The following is a 21,408-nucleotide window of genomic DNA, read 5'->3' on the forward strand; positions in this document are numbered from 1 at the left end:
CTTTGTGTTTTTTCATTTGATTTCACTGGATTTCCTAGTTGAAGCAGTAATGGTCTTTCAGCCTTATTGGTCAGTTCTTGCTGAATGATGACACAAACTGTGTCATCTGCAGAAATCAAATTCATTCTGTCTCTATTTCCCTGTCCCTTAGAAGTAGTTGTTTAGAGCTTACATTAAAATTAAAATTGAAAATGTTGCTTTCATACTAGTCACTGAGTAACCCTTCCTTCCTTTCCTAATCCTTCATGGGAGGAAAACAGTCAGTACAAGGATATTGTGTGTGTTGGGATTTTTGTCTCTCTCTCCATAAGGATGATTAGTGAAACACTATCTCTCCCTAGATTTACAATTGTAAAATGAGGTCAAAATCTTGTCCTTTGAGGGAAGTGTTGCTTTTGGAAATAATAAGAAACACCTTATTTTAAAACCAGGGATACCAGCTGTTTCTGGTAATTCAACAATTGGTCTTAAGAATTTTACTTATAAATAAAGGATAACTTTGCTAAAGTATTGCTAAATAAGGTATCTACTAATAAGAAAAATACCTCACTGCTCCCAAATTCCTTGCAATACCATTATAGCCATTAGAATGCAAGCTCTGACAAGGTTAAATCTAATGCTATTCAAAGGCTGTTCCCCGAAGCAGATTCCCTTTTGGTAGTAGATTCATTGTCTTACTGTTTAAACATTCAGGCTTTCCTCTCTATTTCACAGTTCATAAAGCACCTTTATGGTACTGAGGTGGTTGTGGCTTTTTTTCCCAAACAGAACAGAAGGCAGTTTGTTTTTCCAGCTTTGATTAAATCCCACATCCCACAAGCAGTGAACCTGTGATACTGCCCCACTGTTTTCAATCGTCTCCTTCTATTAAGATGCCAGCACTGAATGCGCGTCCTGCTCCGAGCCTGCCGTAAGCGCTCCGGGTCTGAGGTTAATGTGTACACAGCACAACTCATTAGCCCTGCATTACTATCTGAGCCAAAAATCAGCGTGATTGATCCAACAATATGTTTGGGCTTGGGACTAAGAATCAAATGAGGTCTCACCAAAAGCAAAGGTCAGCAACTTGGCACAAATTTCGCTGTGCTCGGAGAAAGCTTTTCTTCCAAACTATTCACCAGGGAAGGTACAAATGACAAGTAACATGGGCCTCATTAAAAATGAGTAGAGGAAACCCCTTGGAGAGGACAACAAGGTTCCTTCACTATCAAATTTATTTTCAGTCCTTTTCTAAAGCTTTTATTTACATTACAGACACTGAAGATAATGTGGAGCTTAAAGATAGCTGTGGGGCTTGGGGTTTAGGAGACTCGTTAGACTAATTATCATAATGTGCACTATCAATTACTGTCCACTTAAGAAGAGAGGGTAATTCTGCAGGCAGAAATAAATCATTGGTTCTGAAGAATCTGGAGGAAAGGGAATAAAAGGATTTTTTTTTAATCAGCAATAGGTGTTTTTTTCAATGTTAAAACTCCATTGTCAAAACATTTCCCATCTTAAAATAACTAAAATAAAACAATCATTAATTTAAAACTGGGAGAGAGAAGAGGAATGATACATGAAACCTTTTCAGTTGTGGATTTGTTTCAAGTACAGTTCTTACAAGGATTTCACTCATACTCAAGAACTTTTCCCACAGTCAAGCCCTGAAATCAGAACTTCAAAACTGTGCTGTTTTACCTATGGTATCAGCATGTTATTTCTTCCTCAGTAACGAAGGCTGTGGAAAATATTATTGATACAACAATTAGACTGTATGAGAAATACTTCCCTGCAGTCTACACAGTTGCTGTGTTACAATAGAATTGTCTAATGGCACATTTTTGTAAGAGTTCTCATGGTATTATGGAGTATAATTTTATTTTTACAGGATGCAATAGTAAGATAAAAGGCTGGTATTAATAGCCTTAGGAACTTAGTGCATTAAACAGAGAACTGGATTTGTAGAGTAGGCACTGACTGAATGTCTTGCCACACTGAAAATTGTAACACATGTAACTTTTCCCACTTCACTGTTCTTTTAAAACTCTCTTATTCTTCTAAAGGTCAATCCCTCTTTCCAAGAGAGAACACAACTTCTTCTCAAGATATATTTAGAAAATCTGTTTATTTTTCTCTGTTAACAGTTGTTTGGGAAAACAGCTTTCAAGGCATATATTGCTTCTGCTTGTAGCAGCAGTGATACTCTGCTCTTCCACAACAGCCCTCCAACATTAACCAGCTCATCTGTCCTAAAAGCACTTGTGGGTAGAGATAGCACTCCTCTGACTGCTGAGTGGGGGAGTGTGATTGTGGGACAATAATATGCAAAAAGAGAGGAAAGAATCCAAATGTTTCTCTCTAAATTAGGGTATTTTTACTAAGAATAGCTCTACTTTTGCCAGAAGTTTTCTCTGGGGATCAGCTGAGGGACCTGGGGGGAGAAGAAGGACTGCAGAAGCTTTCTCATAGCCAGTTCTGCTGCTTTCTGATCTATTTATTCATGCCATTAATCAAAAAGCTGAAATAGGAGTATTGTTATGCTAGAAAAAAACCCAAAGAAACAATGCTGGGGTGAGAGGAATTCATACTGGGCAAAGCCTGAAGGTCAACACTCCCCTAACAGGCCCCTCCATTCCCCTGAAGGTGATTTTTAACATCAGGAGACAAAAACAGCAAATGAGAACCAGGTAACGTTGAACAGAAAAAATGCAGCTCGATGGGAACTTAATGCCTGAAAAATCCAGGATTCTCTAAGATAGACAATTCCTTTCCTTTCAAGCTTGTAACATGCAGCCTGTAAGCAGAAAAATGCAGACAAATGAGCAAACAGAGTGCAAGGGCACAGCTCTTGCAAAACAGGGCTTGCCAGCATTGCACAGATGTGTACTCAGGGTGGATCAGCCCTGGGGATGAGCCTAAGTCTGCTTGGGCCAGAGAAGTGAGGGGGATCCAGGGGCTGAAGGGTGTCCCCAGTGCTGCTCGTGTCACTGTGGTCAGTGCACTTTCCTATTGCTCAGACTGCATTTGCCTCGCTCTTTCTTTCAGCTGAGTTTGCCCCAAACTATTGCCTCAATGGCAGCTTCCTTAACCTGAATAACCACTCCACTGCTTCTCCAAGTGCCCAGGATGAGCTCCACACCTTCCTCACCCATTGTGCTGGTCTGGTTTCTCCCACCCTGCATCCCACAGCTGGGCAAGAACAGGCACTTCCCTTTCCTCTTCCACTCCTGCTGGCTCCTACTTGCATCAGTGAGAGGAGGCAGAAACACACTGGGGCAGAAGCAGATCAGTTGTTTTGGCAATTAAGCACTTAAAATAATTAAGAAGATCTCCCTGTACTCCCCACTAACAGCAGTGCTGGATATGGATTAAGTAGAGGTCTCTGCTCCCTATGCAATGTGTTTTATACAGGAGGTTCATGCTGCATTTAAGTCACATTTGAATACCAAAGAGCATCACTGCCTCCAATTCCTTTACTATCCTTCTTGCAATATTTTCTGTCAGAGGCTGAGAGAAAAAAGGAAACCTTTCCCCAGCTTCGGAAGGAAGGGGATCAAAGCCTTCCTTCACATCACAGCTGTATTTTTGCTGCTGTTTTTTTTTTTTTTCAAATGAACTGTATTTCAAATATGTTCAAACAGAGGCTTTCAAACCTGTGCAGCCCCAAAAGGAGAGGTGACCCAGCACATGCACGAGGGGAGCTGGATTCTTTTGGACAGATCAACTGCAGCTGCCAAGGCAAAGATGGAAAGGCCCAACATCCTGAAAATTTAGCACAATCTAGGAAGAAAACACCTCATCAACCAAAATCTAGAAAGCTCCTTGTACAGAAAAACCCAACCCAGCCAAAGAGCAGTTCCAGTTTGGGTTATCTAGAACAAAGAGTTAAGTATTTGTGCTGTGGCAGACACACTGTGCAAAGCAGGCAGTGCACATCAGGACGTGCTTCAGACCACACTAGGCTGTGGTCCCACAGCCACCACCCTGTTCTGTTGGAGGAACCAACAGCAACAGCTCCCACACCTCAGGAAGGCTCTGAACTCCCCATTTCCTCTCAGCATCCCCTCCCTCCCTTCAAGCTTCAGCCAGCATTTCCCCTCTCAGCCCCTAGCCCGGGTTTGCTGACCAGACATCTGCAGAGCCCCCGCCACAGCGCAGCCAGGTGGATCCTGCCTGTGGTTGGTGTCCCCCTGCCAGTGCAGGCATAGCTGACATAGCAGCAGCCACACCTCGAGCTCTGAGCTCCTCCTGATGCAGGGAGGGAGAAGTTAAATAAAACTCTCTGGAGAGGAATGATTATGAAAAGGAAATTTCTCATCATTCCTGGGGTTCATAGGAACAGCGATAGACATGTACTGTATTTCATGGAGAAAGCTAAGTCATCTGCAAGGGCAGTCAGATCAAAGCTGAGGCAGAGGGAGAGTGGGAAGGATGAGATTACCTCTGCTGGGATCTGACCAGAACTAATGCAGCCCTCATGGGAAGGGCCAGGGAATATGCAGGGCCCAGTTCACACTGCAGCTCAACTTGTGCAAGAATAATTTAATACCTGAAGGCTACCACAGGCACAACAGAGCTCATTTGCTATTTAACTGTGCTCTATAATTATCTGATAGAGGGGTTTTCCTTCACTGTAACAACCAACTGTACTGCAGAAATACAGACTTTTCATTTCAGGTTCTTCATTGCATTTACCACCATATTCCTACAATTTTTAATTGTTTACCTATACCTGTTCTTCTTTCCAGACCCCTTGCAATGAGCGCTTCACTTTAATTTTATTATTTGCTCATCTCTCATTGTCATGAGAAGAAATAGTGTTACAGAGTGTGTTACAGATAGAGACTGGAAAATCCTTTAAAACACTGCAGTGAATGAAAAGGCTGTTTCCAGCCTGAGTTTTCCTTAGTAGAGCCATTTACTGAAGGCACTGAAAGCAAGGAGAGAACGATGTCACTGCTGGTAAAAATGGCCTGTGGAAGAACCTCACTGAAGCTTGGAGAGGAAATTACTCTTCATGCTATTTCAGGTTTACGTCTTTCCTAAGAACAGGCTGATCGTTATCCCAGATAATGAAGACTGTTAATGTAATTAAGAACTCTGTTCTAGTGTTTTACAAAGCAAACAAATAAGTTCTGTAATTAATAACCTGCAAGGTTAAGTGACACAGGGCAAAACCAGGATTCTTAATTTATAAGAAGTTATAAGTGCTCCAGAGCAAGTCATTAGCTGGTATTTAAAAGTGCAATTTCTAATTTAGGACACAGAGAAAGTTTTCCATTTGAGGAACATGTAATGTCTAAAACGGCAGAACAATTTTGAGATTATGACCGGATGCATATTATCAATATGAGAAATTGCATCCTTCTTTAACCACAAAAAACAGGAGAGCAGGACTGAATTGCCTTGCTCTTCTTCCTGGATATTATAGGTGGGTAGTATTTACAAACTTGTCTGTAAATCCCTTGCAAATAAATTAGGCATTTCAGTAATGTTTTTTTTTAGCAAACACCCATTTTTCTCGCAGTTTATTTATCTGGTTAAATCATATATTGATTTGTACTGGGTTAACACACAGTACAACCCAAAGCTTGCTGTAGGCTCAGCCTAAACATGCACAGGTACTTTCCAGGCACAGAAGAGAGACCTGGGGATTAGTATAACCTGGATTTTATTCCTGAAAATGCTGCTGGTTCAGATGGTGCAGCCTGATGAGGAAGCCACCCCTGAGAAACAGTGACACACTGCCTAATGAAGCAGCAGCTTCCCAATCTCCTCCTCCTTGCCACAGGTTCTCACTACTTGTCTTGCACTGGGATTTGCCTCTGTCACAAAACCTGCAGAAAATTAATGGTGTCCCTCCAAAAGTAATGACTTTTCTACCAGAACTGCCACCACTATGATGGAAGAGCTGGGAGTGCTAAGGGGAACAGTGGCAGCTGCAACCACAGCCATGCCACATTTTTTAAAATGCTGCCTAGCAGATGCTGTGCTTCACAGGAAGGTGGATTAAAGTCAGATATAAATAAATAAGATCAGATAACATCAGACACATCACGTTAAATAATGGCAAAATGTTTTAACTACATGGTGGGCTGGTGGTTTTCTCAGACAAAGACACCTTAAGCTCACTTTTACAATTTGGAAATTACGTAAAATTTTTTAACTAAAGATCTCCATTTGAAAACTCATTTGTCTGTGATGCTAACCTGTGGACATGCTTCCTAAGGGAATGCTAACATTTTCATTTCATACTGGGGAAGAAAAATAACCTCAAATACACTCTGATGTCATTTGCCTAAATCTTGTTTGGACAGCTTGCACGTCTCACAATTTTCCTGTTATCACTAGCTCCTCTGAATTAGAGTGAGAGCAGGGAGATAAATGTAATACTGCAATATACAGCTCGATACTGAAGATCACTCTGCTGTGACATGCCTTGCACTTCAGCACTAACACAATGATATGGTTATCTATGGTTTGAGGAGACTGAACAACCTGTAATATATTAACACACTTTTCATTTCAGAGATAGTGTCAGGAGCTGAAAAACAACTCTGGTTCATCATGCTGCTCTGGTTATTTCCCCTCAGGTCTTCCCTCTGAAACCCTCACCAGATTTGTGGGAGCAGGAACACCCCCACCCTGCTCAGGCACAGCAACATGACCAGGAACCACGTGCTGGGGTTAAGATCTAGCAAGAAAAGTCCGTAGGGTCGCTTTTTCTGCAGCTTCAAAAATTAACATTCTAAAAGACAACTTGCAGCAATTCCTATTTTTAAGTTTCTCAAAGGAGCTTTGAGATAATTTTAAGAAGCCCACTGCCTGTAAGACATTTGACATCCGGAAAGGAGAACAGTTTCTGGCTGCAGAGGCACTTTTTCTTTCTTCCAAGCCTACATGAAAAGTATCACTGGCACAGTGAGGACAGAGAGAGATGCACAGCCCAGGGTTTCATTTAGTTTTGGGCTTTTTTCTTAACCGACCCAGCTTGACGCTGGCGCCTGGCTACAGTTCCAGCTGCCCCTGAAGCCAGTCATGCTTTTGCTTGTGTAGCTGACTGCTGAATTGGCAAAAGCTACCTTCACAAAACCCCTTTTGCCAGAACACCTTTTTGTGCTTGCATTAAAGAAAAAATTCAGATAAAGCTTTTGCCAACAATATTTTGGTCTATTGGAGCAGACGTTTCAGAGTGATAAAATAAACCAGCATTTCCTCAGTGTTTTAGCTCTTCATTCAGAGCAGAATTTGCTCCTCATGAAGGAACTCAGTGGTAGATGGGTAAGTGTAAGGAGAAGAGCAGCCTGTTTCAGCTTCTCTGTAAGTCATGAGATGTGCAGAAGTGTTTAAAAAAGGAAGAGGGGAAAGCTGGAGAAGACATTCTACAAGGATTGAGAGTGTTTCTGGAAGAGCAGAAACAATACACATTTGGAAAAACTTCTCAATTTACATTAGATTACTAATTTTTTTTCATTTGGTTGCTAAAAATATCTTTATAGAGAACATTATAAAAAGACAAGACCTGGGCAGATTAAAACACACATGTAACTATTCCCTCGTGCTTTGCACGACTGTTAAATGCACAGGTCTTGCTGAAGTGAAAAGACAAATACAGGAAACATGAAGTGATGAGGAGTGCACACACCTCGTTACAAACCAGCACCTGGTATTTCTCTTAGTTACAGAGATTTAGAACACTGGTGACTAATACAACTCCCTAATCCTCGGTCAGCTTTAGAAACCTTCATAAGGCCAAGGTGAGGGCTAGGCTACTTCCTTAATAACAGAGGGAATATGGCATCTCTAATGATTGCTTCTGGCTGTTTTTCTCCTTGCCTACAAGAAGGCCAAAGAGAACATTTGCTTTCTTAAAGTGATGCAGAGCTCTCTATTTACCAGCAGACAGACCCTGACTGCCCCCAGGAACCTGAAGGTGGACTTGCAAGATGGAAGTTTCAGGTTGAAGACCACAAGTTTAATGCTTTCTTGACAGAGAAGTTCAATTAAGGTGGTAGAATCCTGTTAGCATGCAATGGCTTTGTATCTTAGATAACCTACTATTCATTTTAATGTTACCCACCTGAGGGAGGCTCCCCTAATGAATCTATTTTCGTAATGTCATGTAGGTTGAAGTTTAGAGCTAAGTTTAGAGCAGTCACATAAAAAATATCAAACCAGGAAATAGTTTAATTGAAGCAGAGAGTAATCACAGCAAATTACAGTGAAATTTCTATGGGATTACATTTTGCATTCCCCAAACAAGCAGAGGAATTCAGCTCACAGTCTTCCCATTTTGGTGAGAAAGTAACATAATATGATGCCATAAAATCTGTCTCAAAACTTACAGTTTGAGACGCTTTTGTGACCCTGTGGGAAGCCCATGCTGGAGCTGGTTCCTGGCAGGACTGGTGGCCCTGTGGAGAGGTGCCCACCCTGGAGCAGGCAGGACCTGTGAGGCTGCTGGGGATCCATGCTGGGGCAGTTTGTGAGGAGCTGCTGCCCATGGGAAGGGCTCATGTTGGAGAAGTTCCTGGAAGATTGGCTCCTGCAGGAGAGCCCCCACCCTGGATCAGGGCAGCAGTGTGAGGAGCCCTCCCCTGAGGAGGAAGGAGCAGCAGAGACAAGGTGTGATGACCACAACTCCATTCCTGTCCTCTTGGGCCACAGGGAGGGGAGAAAAGTAGAGAAAATCACAAGTAAGCGAAGAAGAGAGGAGCAGGGAAAAGGTTTTTTTAAGATTTGGCTTTATTTTCTCATTATCCTACTCTGGTTTGTTTGGTAATAAATTCAATTAAATTTCCCCCCAAGTCAAGTCTGTTTAGCCCATGATGATAATTGGTGAATTATGTTTCCCTGACTTTAAATCATAAGCCTTTTCTGTTCTCTCTCCTGTCCAGCTGAAGAGGGGGAGCAATACAGCAGCTTTGGTGAGCACCTGGCATCCAGGCAGAGTCAAACAACCACACTGGTATTCACAGTGACTTCCACAAATCACTGCAGAATTTAACCTCTTCCCACTAACAAACCCAGGTATTTCACAAGGAGCATCTCTGGTCAGCACCTCCCTCAGCTGCCTTGAACACCTCCTCTGAAATACTATATAAACATCTGGCATATATAAAAGTATATTCAGGTTATCTCCTTCATCCAGGCTTTACAGCCCACAGACCAGTAAGAAAATAATAAGAATGTCACATCCCATTTTGCCACATGTAGGGATTTTCTCTACGTTTTAACAGGTCTCCAACATGAGAGAAAGGTGGGAACTTTTGACATCACTCTGTTACTACGGCACCGTTCTAGATGGTTTTTAGTGAAAAAAAACAAGTTGCCTTTTCAGTAACAATGTCACTGCAGATCTCTCAAGGCTAATTCTTGGTAACAGCCACCATAAATACACTGGAACATGCACAGAGCCACAGCCTGACCCTAACAAAGGCAAAACAAGTTTCACCACTAAATTTAGAAAAACTTCAAAATGATCTATATTGAGTAACACAAAATAAGATTTCAGCCCATAAGGGGAAAGAGAAAAAACAAAGAAAAAAAAAAAAGGAGTAAGAGAGAAGCATGGGAATGGGATGTGTCCACTTAAGATGATCTGTAAATCTATTTACAACATCTCTGTGATCTACTACAAAGATCCTTCAGAGGAAAGCATTTTGCAACAGGAAAAGCCCCTTATGTTCAGCTTTTTATAAGTTTATAGAACTACAAAAAGGAAAACAAGATTCAACTATACATGGCTGTATAGTTTAATACTGCTAAAATTTACTTACCAGTCCTTTGGTGATTTAATCCCAAATTATTCCCCCAGACTTTTACACTTTCTACAGCACTAAACCAAAGAGTTGTGCTGTTGCCCCCACTCTGTGAGCTTGGAGGGAGGGACAGGAAAAGATACAAAATCTGCCTGAAAGGTTTTGCAATCTTTGTGTCACTGCAAGTGGTGTAGAGTGACCCATGTTTTGCTAAAAATTAATTATGTGCCTTCTTAAAGGACACTAGATTGAAATACAGCATCTGTGCCTGTGGCTTCCATATTTTCATCTACAAAATCCCCAAAGAGATAAAACATACAGTATTTTTTTTAGGGCAGTTACAGTCAGTTTTCCACATCTGTGCTGGATGCACAGGTTGAAAGGGCAGTGTGTACACAGTGGCCATTTTTCCACACACCCCAGCTGAAGGGGCAGAGATGCTCTGAAAGGCTGCCCAGGCAGTAAATGGATGGGAATTATTTCTAGGCACAATTCTAATACTGCTACCATAGCAAATCCACACTTATCAGTTGGTACAGTGCCTAAAATGAATTCTGAGGCTACTGATTTAAAAGCAGATTATCTAATACTGATACCACCCCTGTGCATTCGTGGGTTGTCTTTCCACAGGTCAACACATCCCAAAGTACTCTTGAAATGAACACCACGTTTTCTCTGTGCATGAAACATTTTAAGACTCAAACCTTGAAAGACGGGCAAGAGTTGCAACTGCAAGCTCAGCCTGATAGGATGCTCAGCTCAAACACAGGGGTACAATTAAAGAACAATTCCCAGCCTTTATGGGAAGCTCCAGATCATGCCCAGCTCCAGAGGCCAGGCACAGCAGAGGGGTGGCCCATGGCCCATGTAAATAGGTACTTCCCAAGCTGGGAGTAGGAAGGTGACAACTCACATACATGACAGGAGTTATAACAGCAGGTAATCTCAAGGGCTGGTGTCAGTTTTTGTGACTCTTGTACCATCCTTGAACTTGACATGAGACTTTTTGATCTGACAGGAAAGTCTTTGTTAATTGGCACGTGGAAGAAAAGACTATGAGGACATTGCAGTTTTCTGCTTGTTTTTTAAAGCACAAAATTTGGCACGTTAAGAAAAGTCTTCAAGAAAAGGTATATCAAACCCCAGAATCTCATTTAGTCTCTCTACTCCTAGACAAGGCTGAAGTCAGGAACAGAGAATAAAAGAGAGAGCTTAGAAATTAAAATAAGAATGTTTTTGTTACCTTTTCTGCAAGCCAGCCTAGATGCCTAATTTCTCGACTTCCAGCAATCCCTGTTTTACCCAGCTGGTCTCTGACCTCTGCAATCACCCTGGGGATGAGCTCATTGACACTGGAGTGGATGGCATTGAACCAGGCCTGGGCTGTAGCTGAATCCTTACTCCTGAGCACCACGGTGTGCTTGGCATCAGGTGAATGAACTTCAATAATTCTAGAAAAATGGGGGGAAAAACATTATGTTCATTCATATACTAGTAGGCAACTAAATTTATTACCTCGCTTAGTGAATGCAATGAGTTAAAAAGGATACTAATAGTGAGACCTAGCACTAAAAACTTACCTTTTCAACACCTGAATAGAGTGGGATCATCTTAACTGAAGCCAGATCTCTACTGGTATTATAACATCCTTGAGAAGGGGATTTGCCAGTGCTGATGCAATCCCACATACAGCATGTCAATAGGAATTTCAAATATAAAGGCAAGATGAATATTCACTGACAGGGACACTGTCCAGAACTGCAAACTGCATGGAAGATGACTGTGGAGAAGACAGAGATAAGCTGCTGCCTTCCTTAGCTGGTCATCATGGCACAACCAGAGTTTTTCAATATGTTTATTTTTTACATACAGAGATAAATGAAAATCAGCCTCGCCCCAAACAGAGGAATTTTCCTAGGATTGTTCTGTGGCTTCAGTGATACCACTGCACATTAACACAGGCCTAGCACAAGTGGCCTTCTCCAGGAGTTACCAGCATCCCCAATGCTCCATTTACATCCTGCTAACAGTGGCAACAAGAAAGTGCTAATAACAACCATATGATTGCTGCTGGCAGGCACCTTTACAGATTTTCAAAATCCTGCAGAAGGAAATGAGTTTTGCTTCAAAGAAAACATTCTTACTGGACTATCCTGTGGGTTTCCAATATGGTTTGAAAAGTACAACTGAACACAGATTTCAGGAAAACGAATCCTGTTCATTGTGGTAATGGGACCTGTGCCAACACCTTTGCTAACAACAACAACAACAAAGGTGCTTTGACAGGCAGCTATTGCTATTTGCAGCTATTTCAGCACTGTTCTCAGCGAAGTTATCAATTATTAGTGGGGCTTTGTGTACTCTTCATAGCTGTGTGGGCCATTTTACTTGAACATCTGTTAAATAACCCACAAAGTAATAGCCTGGTTTATCTTTATGTGGCAGTTATAAAACAAAGTCCTGGTCATTGCCCATCGTTCAACTCTGTATCACATTTGTGCTTTTTTATTATAAAAGGACAGTGACAGTCCTGAATGTTACCCTCCCAAATTCGACCTGGGATCTGTGCCTAGGCATGTTCTTCTGTCCTGTGTATGGCTGCCCAGCCTCTGGGACACACAATGGCTCCTTTCTGCAGCAGAAAATTAATTAGTTCAGTGGAATTTATTCAGGTTGAAGTTCAAAACAGCACTGCAATGCACGTATTTGTTGTGCAATTACAAAATCCAGCAATTTGGAGCTTAACTAACAATTAAGAGGTTTTAATTATTTGGTTAAACCAGAGCAAAATCCAGAACAGAGGTGACTCAATCTGCACAGCTCTCTGGAGTTCAGAGAGGAAGGATCCCTGGTTTCATGTTTGTCCATTTTGAGAAGGGGAGGTTTCCACGTAGACACGGTTCTAAATATAGAAAAGGTCATGATTTTCCAAACTCAGCAGCTGAACTGTACAGGGTCTTAAATCACTGGGTAGCTTAAGAAGTGGCTTGATTTTTCAGGAAGCACTGAGCCAACACAGTAATGCATGTTTCCTCAGTAAAGCTGCTACAGTTCAGCAGTATCTGAAAATTAATCTTCTTATTTAGCCACTCTAGGATGCACCAAATTTTCAGTTTCAGGTACCACAGCAAAAATTCCTTGATACATGGTGGCAGTCTTGTGAACTAGAAAACTATATTTATAGACAGGCACATTCCAAATCACACTCTCATTTTTTTCTGAACTGCTAGAGACAGCCATCTCCTTCATGGTTAGGATTTAGCCATTTGTGTCCACTGATCATTATGATCATGCATAGCTACCATACTCTTGGTCTGTCTTTCCATCACAAACACAGCTCTCCCACTGCTGAGTCCCACTGTGACTCTGGAGTTGGAGCATGTTCTTGTAGGCATTCACCACCAAAAACAAACTAGACAGGTTTGGATTTTCAAAATACATTGTCGTAATCAGTGAAATGTTGCTTATTATTTACAGAACAGTTTTTGGCAGGAGATCTTGCAACATTTCACAAATGAGGTCAGTGACAGCATCCTCATTTCACCCACAAAAAAGTGGAAAAGTGAAGAACCCAGACAAGGCAGGGAACAGGCCAGGAGCAGCAATTTTCAGTCCTCTGCCTCCCATTTTAATACTTCTTTTAAAAACAAAAATTATTTGGACAACACAGCAGTACTGTACTGCATTTGAAAAATGTTAACACACCATATAGATTGTGTGAAACAATGTTCTTTACAAAGCCTGCGGTTTCTACATGGGGATTTCCACCTACAAACTTACTGCACATCATGCAGTAAACAAAGTGCTGAACAGACTCTCAAGACTCAGAAGAAAGTGCTGCTTTTTCAGTTGCAAAGGAGCAGCAGCAAACTTGTGTGATTTCTTTCTAAGTTAGAGTTGTAGCAGGTTTTGACTTAAATTATAGAGAGCTGAAAGAGCTTCAAATGGCAACTTGTTACCTCTAATTTGTAAATTCTTCTTTCAAACAAGTGGATTAACATACAAACAGGTATTTTAGTACTTGGGCCCTCATCAAAGTGTATTTTTCTTGATGGTGACTAAGTATTTGTACAAGAGTTCTATCCCCTAAAATAATGAACATTTAGACAGTTTTAACAGTTCTGTTTAAGGGGTTCTAAACCATGCATATTCTTTCCACTATCTACATATTCAAATGTGATATCAAAGTCTAAATTCTAATATACATCTGCATACACACATACTGAGTCATGCTTGCAAAAATACTCATTGCTCAGTGACTTCTAATAGAGCTAGCTTGAGATTGCTTGTCAGTCACCAGAGTTTGATGGTGATGCACTAACAATTGCAGAAAGACATCCTTGTTCCATGAGCTGAGTAACAAGATGACTGGACAACACTACTACACTTCTCAAAACTTAGTTGAAAAAGGAATACATGCTGCATTGACTGTGCTGAAAATTACTGTTTTTATCCACAGCACTTGTCCACTCCCAAAAATGCAGCTGCAAGCATCACTCCTTAGCAAGCTGCTACATAGGCCAACTTTTATATATACACCCTAAAGTCTAAATAACAACTGTATGAATTCTGCTACGGGTGATTGCTGTAAGATCGGTACTAGAAAACCTTAGGAAACCAAGCTTGCAGATTTCCACCAAAAACCCAGGACTCCTGTCTCCACAGCCAACTGGGATGGAGATACTAAAAGAAACTTTAAATCTTCCCAGAAATCCATGGGCTCTAACTGCAATCAGATGCTGAAAGTGCTGCATCCCTATAAACTCTTTCCTTTTCTGCCTTTCAGCCCACGCTGCTTTGATTCACCAGTCCAATTGGATGATGCTTTCTGTATAGCAGCTGACTGATGGCATTTCCATACATTCTGAAAAGAAAAAAACACAAGTGACCTTAGTAAACTGCAAGACTAAGGCACTTAAATGCTTCCAGCAGTCTAGCCATTATAGTTTTGATTTGTTCCTTAGCTAAACTGACCACCTCTTACTGACTTCTGTTTATCTGCAGTTCAGTGATAAAGTTCCCTTAATTCCCCACTGAATTGAAATATTTAGGGCAATGCCACAGCTGTGTTTATTCTCACACTCCACCACAGTTATGTAAATACTGCATATGGAGCTGTTTCTGATAAAGCCCATACTAACCCAAAGGAATTATATGTTAGCTCTAGATGACTGCCAAGATGTGCGGCATCTCTCCAGCTTGGCAATGCATATGAATGATATCACATTTTCTCAGAGATCATTTGGCAAACCTTATAATAAAAGAGTAATTGTCTCTCTCCTTCTCAAAGACCCTCAATGAGCTGAGGAGTGTTTCCAGCATCCCCTTGTCCACCCACAGAACACGGGGGTGACACAAAACCCAGTGCTTCCAAATGCTGTAACCTGGCACGTAAGAGGAAAACTCTCTCCCTTTCTTCATCAGACTTTTTACTTCACAGAGCATCAGAAGAAGTTGAAAGCAAATGTTTGGTAGACCATATTCATTCCACATTTGATAAAGCTTCCTTCTGTAGGAGTGTTCATTATCTAAGAAATACCTTTTATCAAAACTCTTTAAAGTACTTCTGCCACCAGCATTGGCTCAGGACCAAATCAGGGACTGAGTTACACTTCATGACTCTTCCTGGGTCAGATTATGTATTCGGTGACTGATGAAAGTGTGGAGTAAATCCCTTGAAGTTAATGATAAGCTGGAGCCAGAGTTATTCAAGTCCATCACACTACTTTGATTCTGCACTGGCACAGAGAGAAACAAAACAGTCTGTCAAGGACTTTGCAGACTTAAAGATGAGTCAAAGGCCAAACTGTTCACTCTGTCTCCTCCATCACTGTCTGCACATGAAACCACAGTAAGTAATTTTTTTTTTTTCTAAATGTAAAAACATAGGAGCCTTTCCAGGAAAAGGAGGGATATAGAAGAACACAACCTGATTTATATTTAAATAGTTGTAGGTTTTGTTATAAAATAAATTTTAAAAAACTGTTAGAATTCTTTTGAATTCTACATGCAGCATCAGGAGATGAACCAGGAACAGAATACATTAAAATTAAGCAATAGAAACTTTGGGCTTAGTCTTCAAGAAAAATATTCCAGAGAGAGACTGTTAGGCTTGCAATGAATTCCCCAGCATATTCTCTGAAGAAGCATCTTCATTTGATGAACCTAAACGGAGTTGAAAGCAATTTTACCAAGCAAGCACTACATGGTAATCAAGTGGAATTTCTCTGTGTCCCCTCACTGTCACAAGGGTCCTTGCTGTATTAACTGTATTAACTTGCTGTATTTTTGTATTAACAGTTACTTGGTGACTTTGAGCTTACAGTGCTAAAAATGATGTAGATGCTTTCCTGGGAGCTGGACTAGACTGATGTCCAACCAGAGGGTGTATACATCACTAATGAGCTGTCACAGGTGATTCAATTTCTATTTGCCATCCACTGGGCTTTAATAAAAGGGATATCAGTGGAGTTGTGCCACATGCAAGTAAAGAAAGGATTTGGTTCTGCAATGGACTTGCTCACACCACTGCATGCAGATGCTGACCAGCCTGCAGAGCCATCACACACTGCCTTCTCCACCCAGAGCAACCACAAAAGTAACTGATTAGTTTCTAAATGTATATGGATATTAAAGAGCAGGATCTTACACCACAGTGCCCAAAAGACTTAGACTTTACTTTCTTGATTTTTTCTTTTATATTCTGGTTGTAATTGTACTGAATATTGGTAATCCAGGAATATAGAGTTCAGCCTTCTTCACAGTGAATTCAGCACAAAACAATGGCAAAAGCGCTGTTTCAAGGAGCAGTTGGGGTCAATTATTTGGGAAAAAATCCCCACAAACAGCATTATTTCAAAAAAGATGTCAGGAATTTGTTTTAACTTTAGAAAGTGCTGAAATATTAAGAACAGAAGATGTGATTGGTATATTCAATACACTGACCACAGCTCCCTGAAGCAGCTGTTTTCCCTGAAGCAAAGCCACAGTCAAACTCAAAGCAGCAGCAGCAAAGCAAACCTTCTGCAACTGGAACTGCATCGGGGCTTGGCAGAGCATATGACTGCAGCTGGTAATGGTGGTAAATGACCCCTTCAAATTGAGAAGAGGGTGGAGGGTCTCATGCTACTGTGTAAGTAAGAGATCACAGGTTTGGAGAAGAATTAGATGTCTTCTGTTAGGAAGAGCTGTAGTAGGACCCAAGGAAAAGAAGTGCATGTGATCCACAAGCATGAGTGAAAACTGATATGGAAACAGGAAAAATCAGTAGGGCTGCTGGCAGATCAGCTCTCTCTTGTGGATGAATTGTCACAGAAGAAAGTCTTGTTGGAAGAGAGAAACGGCAGGTCCACCTTATCCAGCAGGGTATGTCTCAATGCCTCATTACATTATAGATCTACTTTTTGGCTCCCATGATTGAGAATCCCAGGGATCACTGCTTACTCACTAAGTGAAGCAAAACCAAAGCCAGACAACCATTATACAAAGCCACAAATTCCTTCTGGATCAGTTACTGGCCTCTCATTGCTGTGGGGAGAGGCACCACCTCAGAGCCAGTCTCCCAGAGATACTACCAGCTTCTTTGGGGACAGTGGGCAGGGGTCACCTCCTGACACTTTCACAACTGGCAGTAGACTCATCTCCCCACTGAACAGACACACAGACTGATGGAAAAGCTGTATGTAAGTGATGAGAAGAAGTAGCAACTTCAGCAAAACTCTTACTGCAGTAAACCATTTTCATTAGCAGAATCAAGGGAGAAAGCAAGCTAGAAGTGACCCGAGGGTATTAAAATAGCAAAATATTCACACACAACCTAAGCACCAAGAATCAGCCTCTACCAAGCATCTACCAATGCAGTGCTGGGACACCTCTGATGGCAGCCCACCAGGGCTCACACTGTGGATGTCATTTGCTGCCATACCCGTGACTACACGAGGTGCAGGAGGCAGCAGCTTTAAATACACCAGCTGCAAATCCTGCTCCTTAATTAATGGCAGATCAGGCCAGATCAGACCTGTGAGACTGAAATCCAGTTTGCAGGCAGGCTGGTAGGCAAAGGAGAGCTCAGCACTGAGCACAGGACAACAGCCAGGCAGGAAAAAGAGCCTTGAGGTTGTCACTCTGTCCAAGCCATAATGCAAAGACTGTGGGGACTGGGAGCATAGCAGGAAACTGAAACCCCTGCACATCAACTTTCTTTCTTTGGGAGATCTCAGGGGTCTTTAAACTGCTCTTCAACATTATTTACCAGCAGCCTGGATGTCAGCACTTACATACCTTTACATACAGATGGATATAAAAACATGATTACTATTTGTTGTCCTCCTCCCTCCAGCACTCCCACTGCTCTTTCTTTTCCTTTATTCTGTGACACATTTCTTGGAGCATTTATCTTTCTCCACCTCTCCAGAACATTAGGGTTTTTTTCTTTTTTACCAAAGTGTTTGCTCCGTAAAGTCTTCTGTAGTCTTCACTCTCTGGGTTTGTTGCTCTGCCTTGCTGGTTGGCTTCATCTTCAATCACTTTTTCTTAATTTGTGCTCCTCTCTTCCCTCCATGCATTTCTCAAGGCAGTTCTTTTTTTTTTTTTTTTTTTTTTGTTCCCCTTCACCTGATTCATTTACAGTTCCTTTGCTCTTATTTCCATTTCTCAGCTCAACCCTCTACAGCTGAAGCTGATTGGAAAAATCAAAATTCTTTGACTTTTTCAAAACTCCCCTAACTGAAGCAATGGCTGAAAAAAAACCCAAAATGCAAGAAAAAAACCCACCAGCATATGGGTTTTTTCATTATTTAAATATTTTCACAGGAAAGAACAACTTTGGTTAAAAGTTTTTTAATCAAAAATCCAGCTGAAAGCATTGTTCCAGTTGTAGTTACTGTCACCTCCTCATCACCCACATCCTTTCTCACCACCCAACTCACAGTCACACATTTTATTCCTGTCAGGTCATGTTCAGCCCAGCTCACACAGACACACACACACATATACATAAAATTTTATTTATAGTCACATATATGCATGCATGCATGCACAAACACTGCTTCTGAGTTACACACACAGGAGCTTTGCCCATTCCTATTTGATTTATGCTGGAGATGGGAAGGACACCAGGAGCTCACCTGTATGGCCCAGAAGGATGGGGAAGGGAGAAAGCCCCATGTCCTTATCCCAGAAGATTCTTTTTTTTTTTTTTTTCCAAGAAAATGAGACATGCCTAGTCCCACATTCACCAGGACCTGCAGAGATTGAAGGTCAGTCATGACATGCTGTAACTATCCAGTTCTACACTGGTATCTCAAACACACTGCAGGAAAACTCAGGGGTTTCCACTGTGTCCCCAGATCCTGGCACATCTCCCAGTAATTCAGTTCTCAAACCACTGCCTAGAAACTACAGCAGAGACTATAGGATATAAACCTATTCTAACATGATTTAACTGAACAAGAATTAAATCATGAAGAAAAAAAAAAAAGTAATAAAGTTCACCCTAGTTTGGTGATTTGTCTCAAAAAAGACAAAAATGCTCATCTTTATGGGAAGGATAGTCCTACAGAAGTGTCTGATCTCAGTAGCTTTTCAAGGAAGATGAGAAGAAACTGAGGCCTAAGAGAAAAATTGGTATGACCCAGACTAAAACTGTTTGGCTGGTGGGGAGTTTCACAAATGATGGAAAACCACTATTCTGCATAATGAAAATCAAATTTAAAAATCACAGTTTCTGCCTAGAGCCTTCAGAGCTCCAGCTCCTACAGGCTTGGAAAACTGCCCCTTATCAAGATAGATGACTACAGCTTGCAAAATGCACCAGCAATTGCAGAGCTGCCCAAAAAGCAGATGATGTAGATGACAGAGAGCTGTCAAACAATCAATTATAGAGCCATTAATTATTAAATCTATCAGTTAATGAATTATAAATTCTAGCAGTTAATGACTTGACCCAAAAATACTGTTATGAGAGAAAAAAAAGCAATGTTACAGGTCCCTCATCTGACAACCCTGAATGCACTGACCCTGGCTACTGAGAATGCAATGTATTGAGGAGGAAGATGAGACCTTCCCCATGACCCATCCCACAACTCCACTCCTGCTGCCCACACCCCAACTTCTTCCCTCTCCTACCCTCAGAGTACTGAAGGGGATGCAGCCAATGCCTTTTTAGCTAATTACCTAACTTCTCTCAGCTTGAAAGAAGCAACAGTAGAAGCAACCTCAAGTACTGCCTACGTTGTTCATCCCCTCCAGTAAAGAGCAGATTTTGTAAGCAGATTAGCAGTTACAGCACAGGAACACAACAAGAGACATCCAACTTCACACAAAAGCTGGATTTGGATCCATTACAGTAAAATAGTTGGAAGCTAAGGTTAAAAACACATGTTCATCATGACTTTAAATCTACAGCCTTTTGTGTTGTAACACAAGCAAGGCAAGGCTGTAACAGACCAAGCACACTGTGATAGCACAACAGGGTGATTTAAGGATGAGGGGAGAGTCAACCAGATTTCACCCTCATTATTGTCACTTTTGTTCTTTTCTGGATTTGAATTACACTCTTTCAAGTTGCTTTACTTTAATGTTGGATTGTTGATATAGTAATCTAAGGAGATAATAAACACAGCCCACCAGGAAAAAAAAAACAACAAATGCTAACAAAAATTCATGATATAAATCAGACTGACTCGAGCATGCTCAATGACTTCTTCAAAGGACTTATTGATATTCATATAGTAAAACATGTCTGTACCAATAATGATAATTAACTGCTATGTGCCTTTCATCCTCGGATCTCAAACTGTAGCTCACAATAACACTATGAATTAAGTATGGTCTCTGCATTTAATAAAGGTTCTACAGCCAGAGAGCAGCTCAATAACAACACAAGGAGCAAAGCATAAATTCCTTGAGGAGATGTGATGGGCGACTTTTAGCTCCCATTCTATATCTTTATCCATGCTCTATCCCCCGTGCAGATCTAAGTTCTTTGTCTTTCCTTTGCCTATCTACAACATACAGTAACAGAAAAAAGGCACAAGTTTCCTAAACCAGGGCTCAATCCAAATAAATCTGTACTGTGCACTAGGGAAAAAGAATTTCCACCTCCCCAGGAAGGCCCACAGAGCTGTGCATGTCCACCCAGGTCTGACACAGCATGTCAGCAGTGCCAGCACACTGCTGGGATGGGCTGTGACCTCCTTATTCCTTGGTGCAGGGCTCAGCCTTTACCCAGCCCCTAACCCCACCTCTGCTTGCTACTGCCTAAAATATTTGCCTCCCTGTCTCCTCAGTTCCCCTTAAGTTATATAAGCAGGAACTTGAAGAGGTACAGGAGCTCCTTGGTCTTTCATTCCCTCATCTACTTCAAGTTGTCTTTTCATTGCATTTTTACAATCTTCTGCTTACATCTTATATTTGTTGTGAGCATTAGTGACTCAAGTTTTTTGATGCAAGGACTTGTTTCTACTACATCATATTAAGTCTGTTTGAAACTCAGTTCTTTTCTTAAAGAAGCTTCAACTTTTCTTCTCATGTCTTATTGTAACAAAAGTAAATACATGCAAATTTGCTAGAATTTGTTTTATATTTAAGATTTTGAGATGGCATTTTAGAATCACATTGTGCTATTTCCTGCTGCATAAGTTACATACTTATACACCAACTA

The 21,408-nt window shown here is 41.2% G+C and overlaps 1 protein-coding gene across 1 annotated transcript in view; it reads right to left on the reverse strand.

The window, feature by feature from the left end:
- SNTB1 (syntrophin beta 1) overlaps positions 1-21,408 on the reverse strand; it is a 112,504-nt gene that overhangs the window by 30,232 nt on the left and 60,864 nt on the right. The window contains exon 3 of the mRNA XM_058830314.1: positions 10,990-11,197. Coding sequence (XP_058686297.1) covers positions 10,990-11,197 — 208 coding nt within the window. The remainder of the gene's footprint in view (positions 1-10,989; positions 11,198-21,408) is intronic.

Source organism: Poecile atricapillus, chromosome 2 (genome assembly GCF_030490865.1).
Source record: "Poecile atricapillus isolate bPoeAtr1 chromosome 2, bPoeAtr1.hap1, whole genome shotgun sequence".
Taxonomy (NCBI): domain Eukaryota; kingdom Metazoa; phylum Chordata; class Aves; order Passeriformes; family Paridae; genus Poecile; species Poecile atricapillus.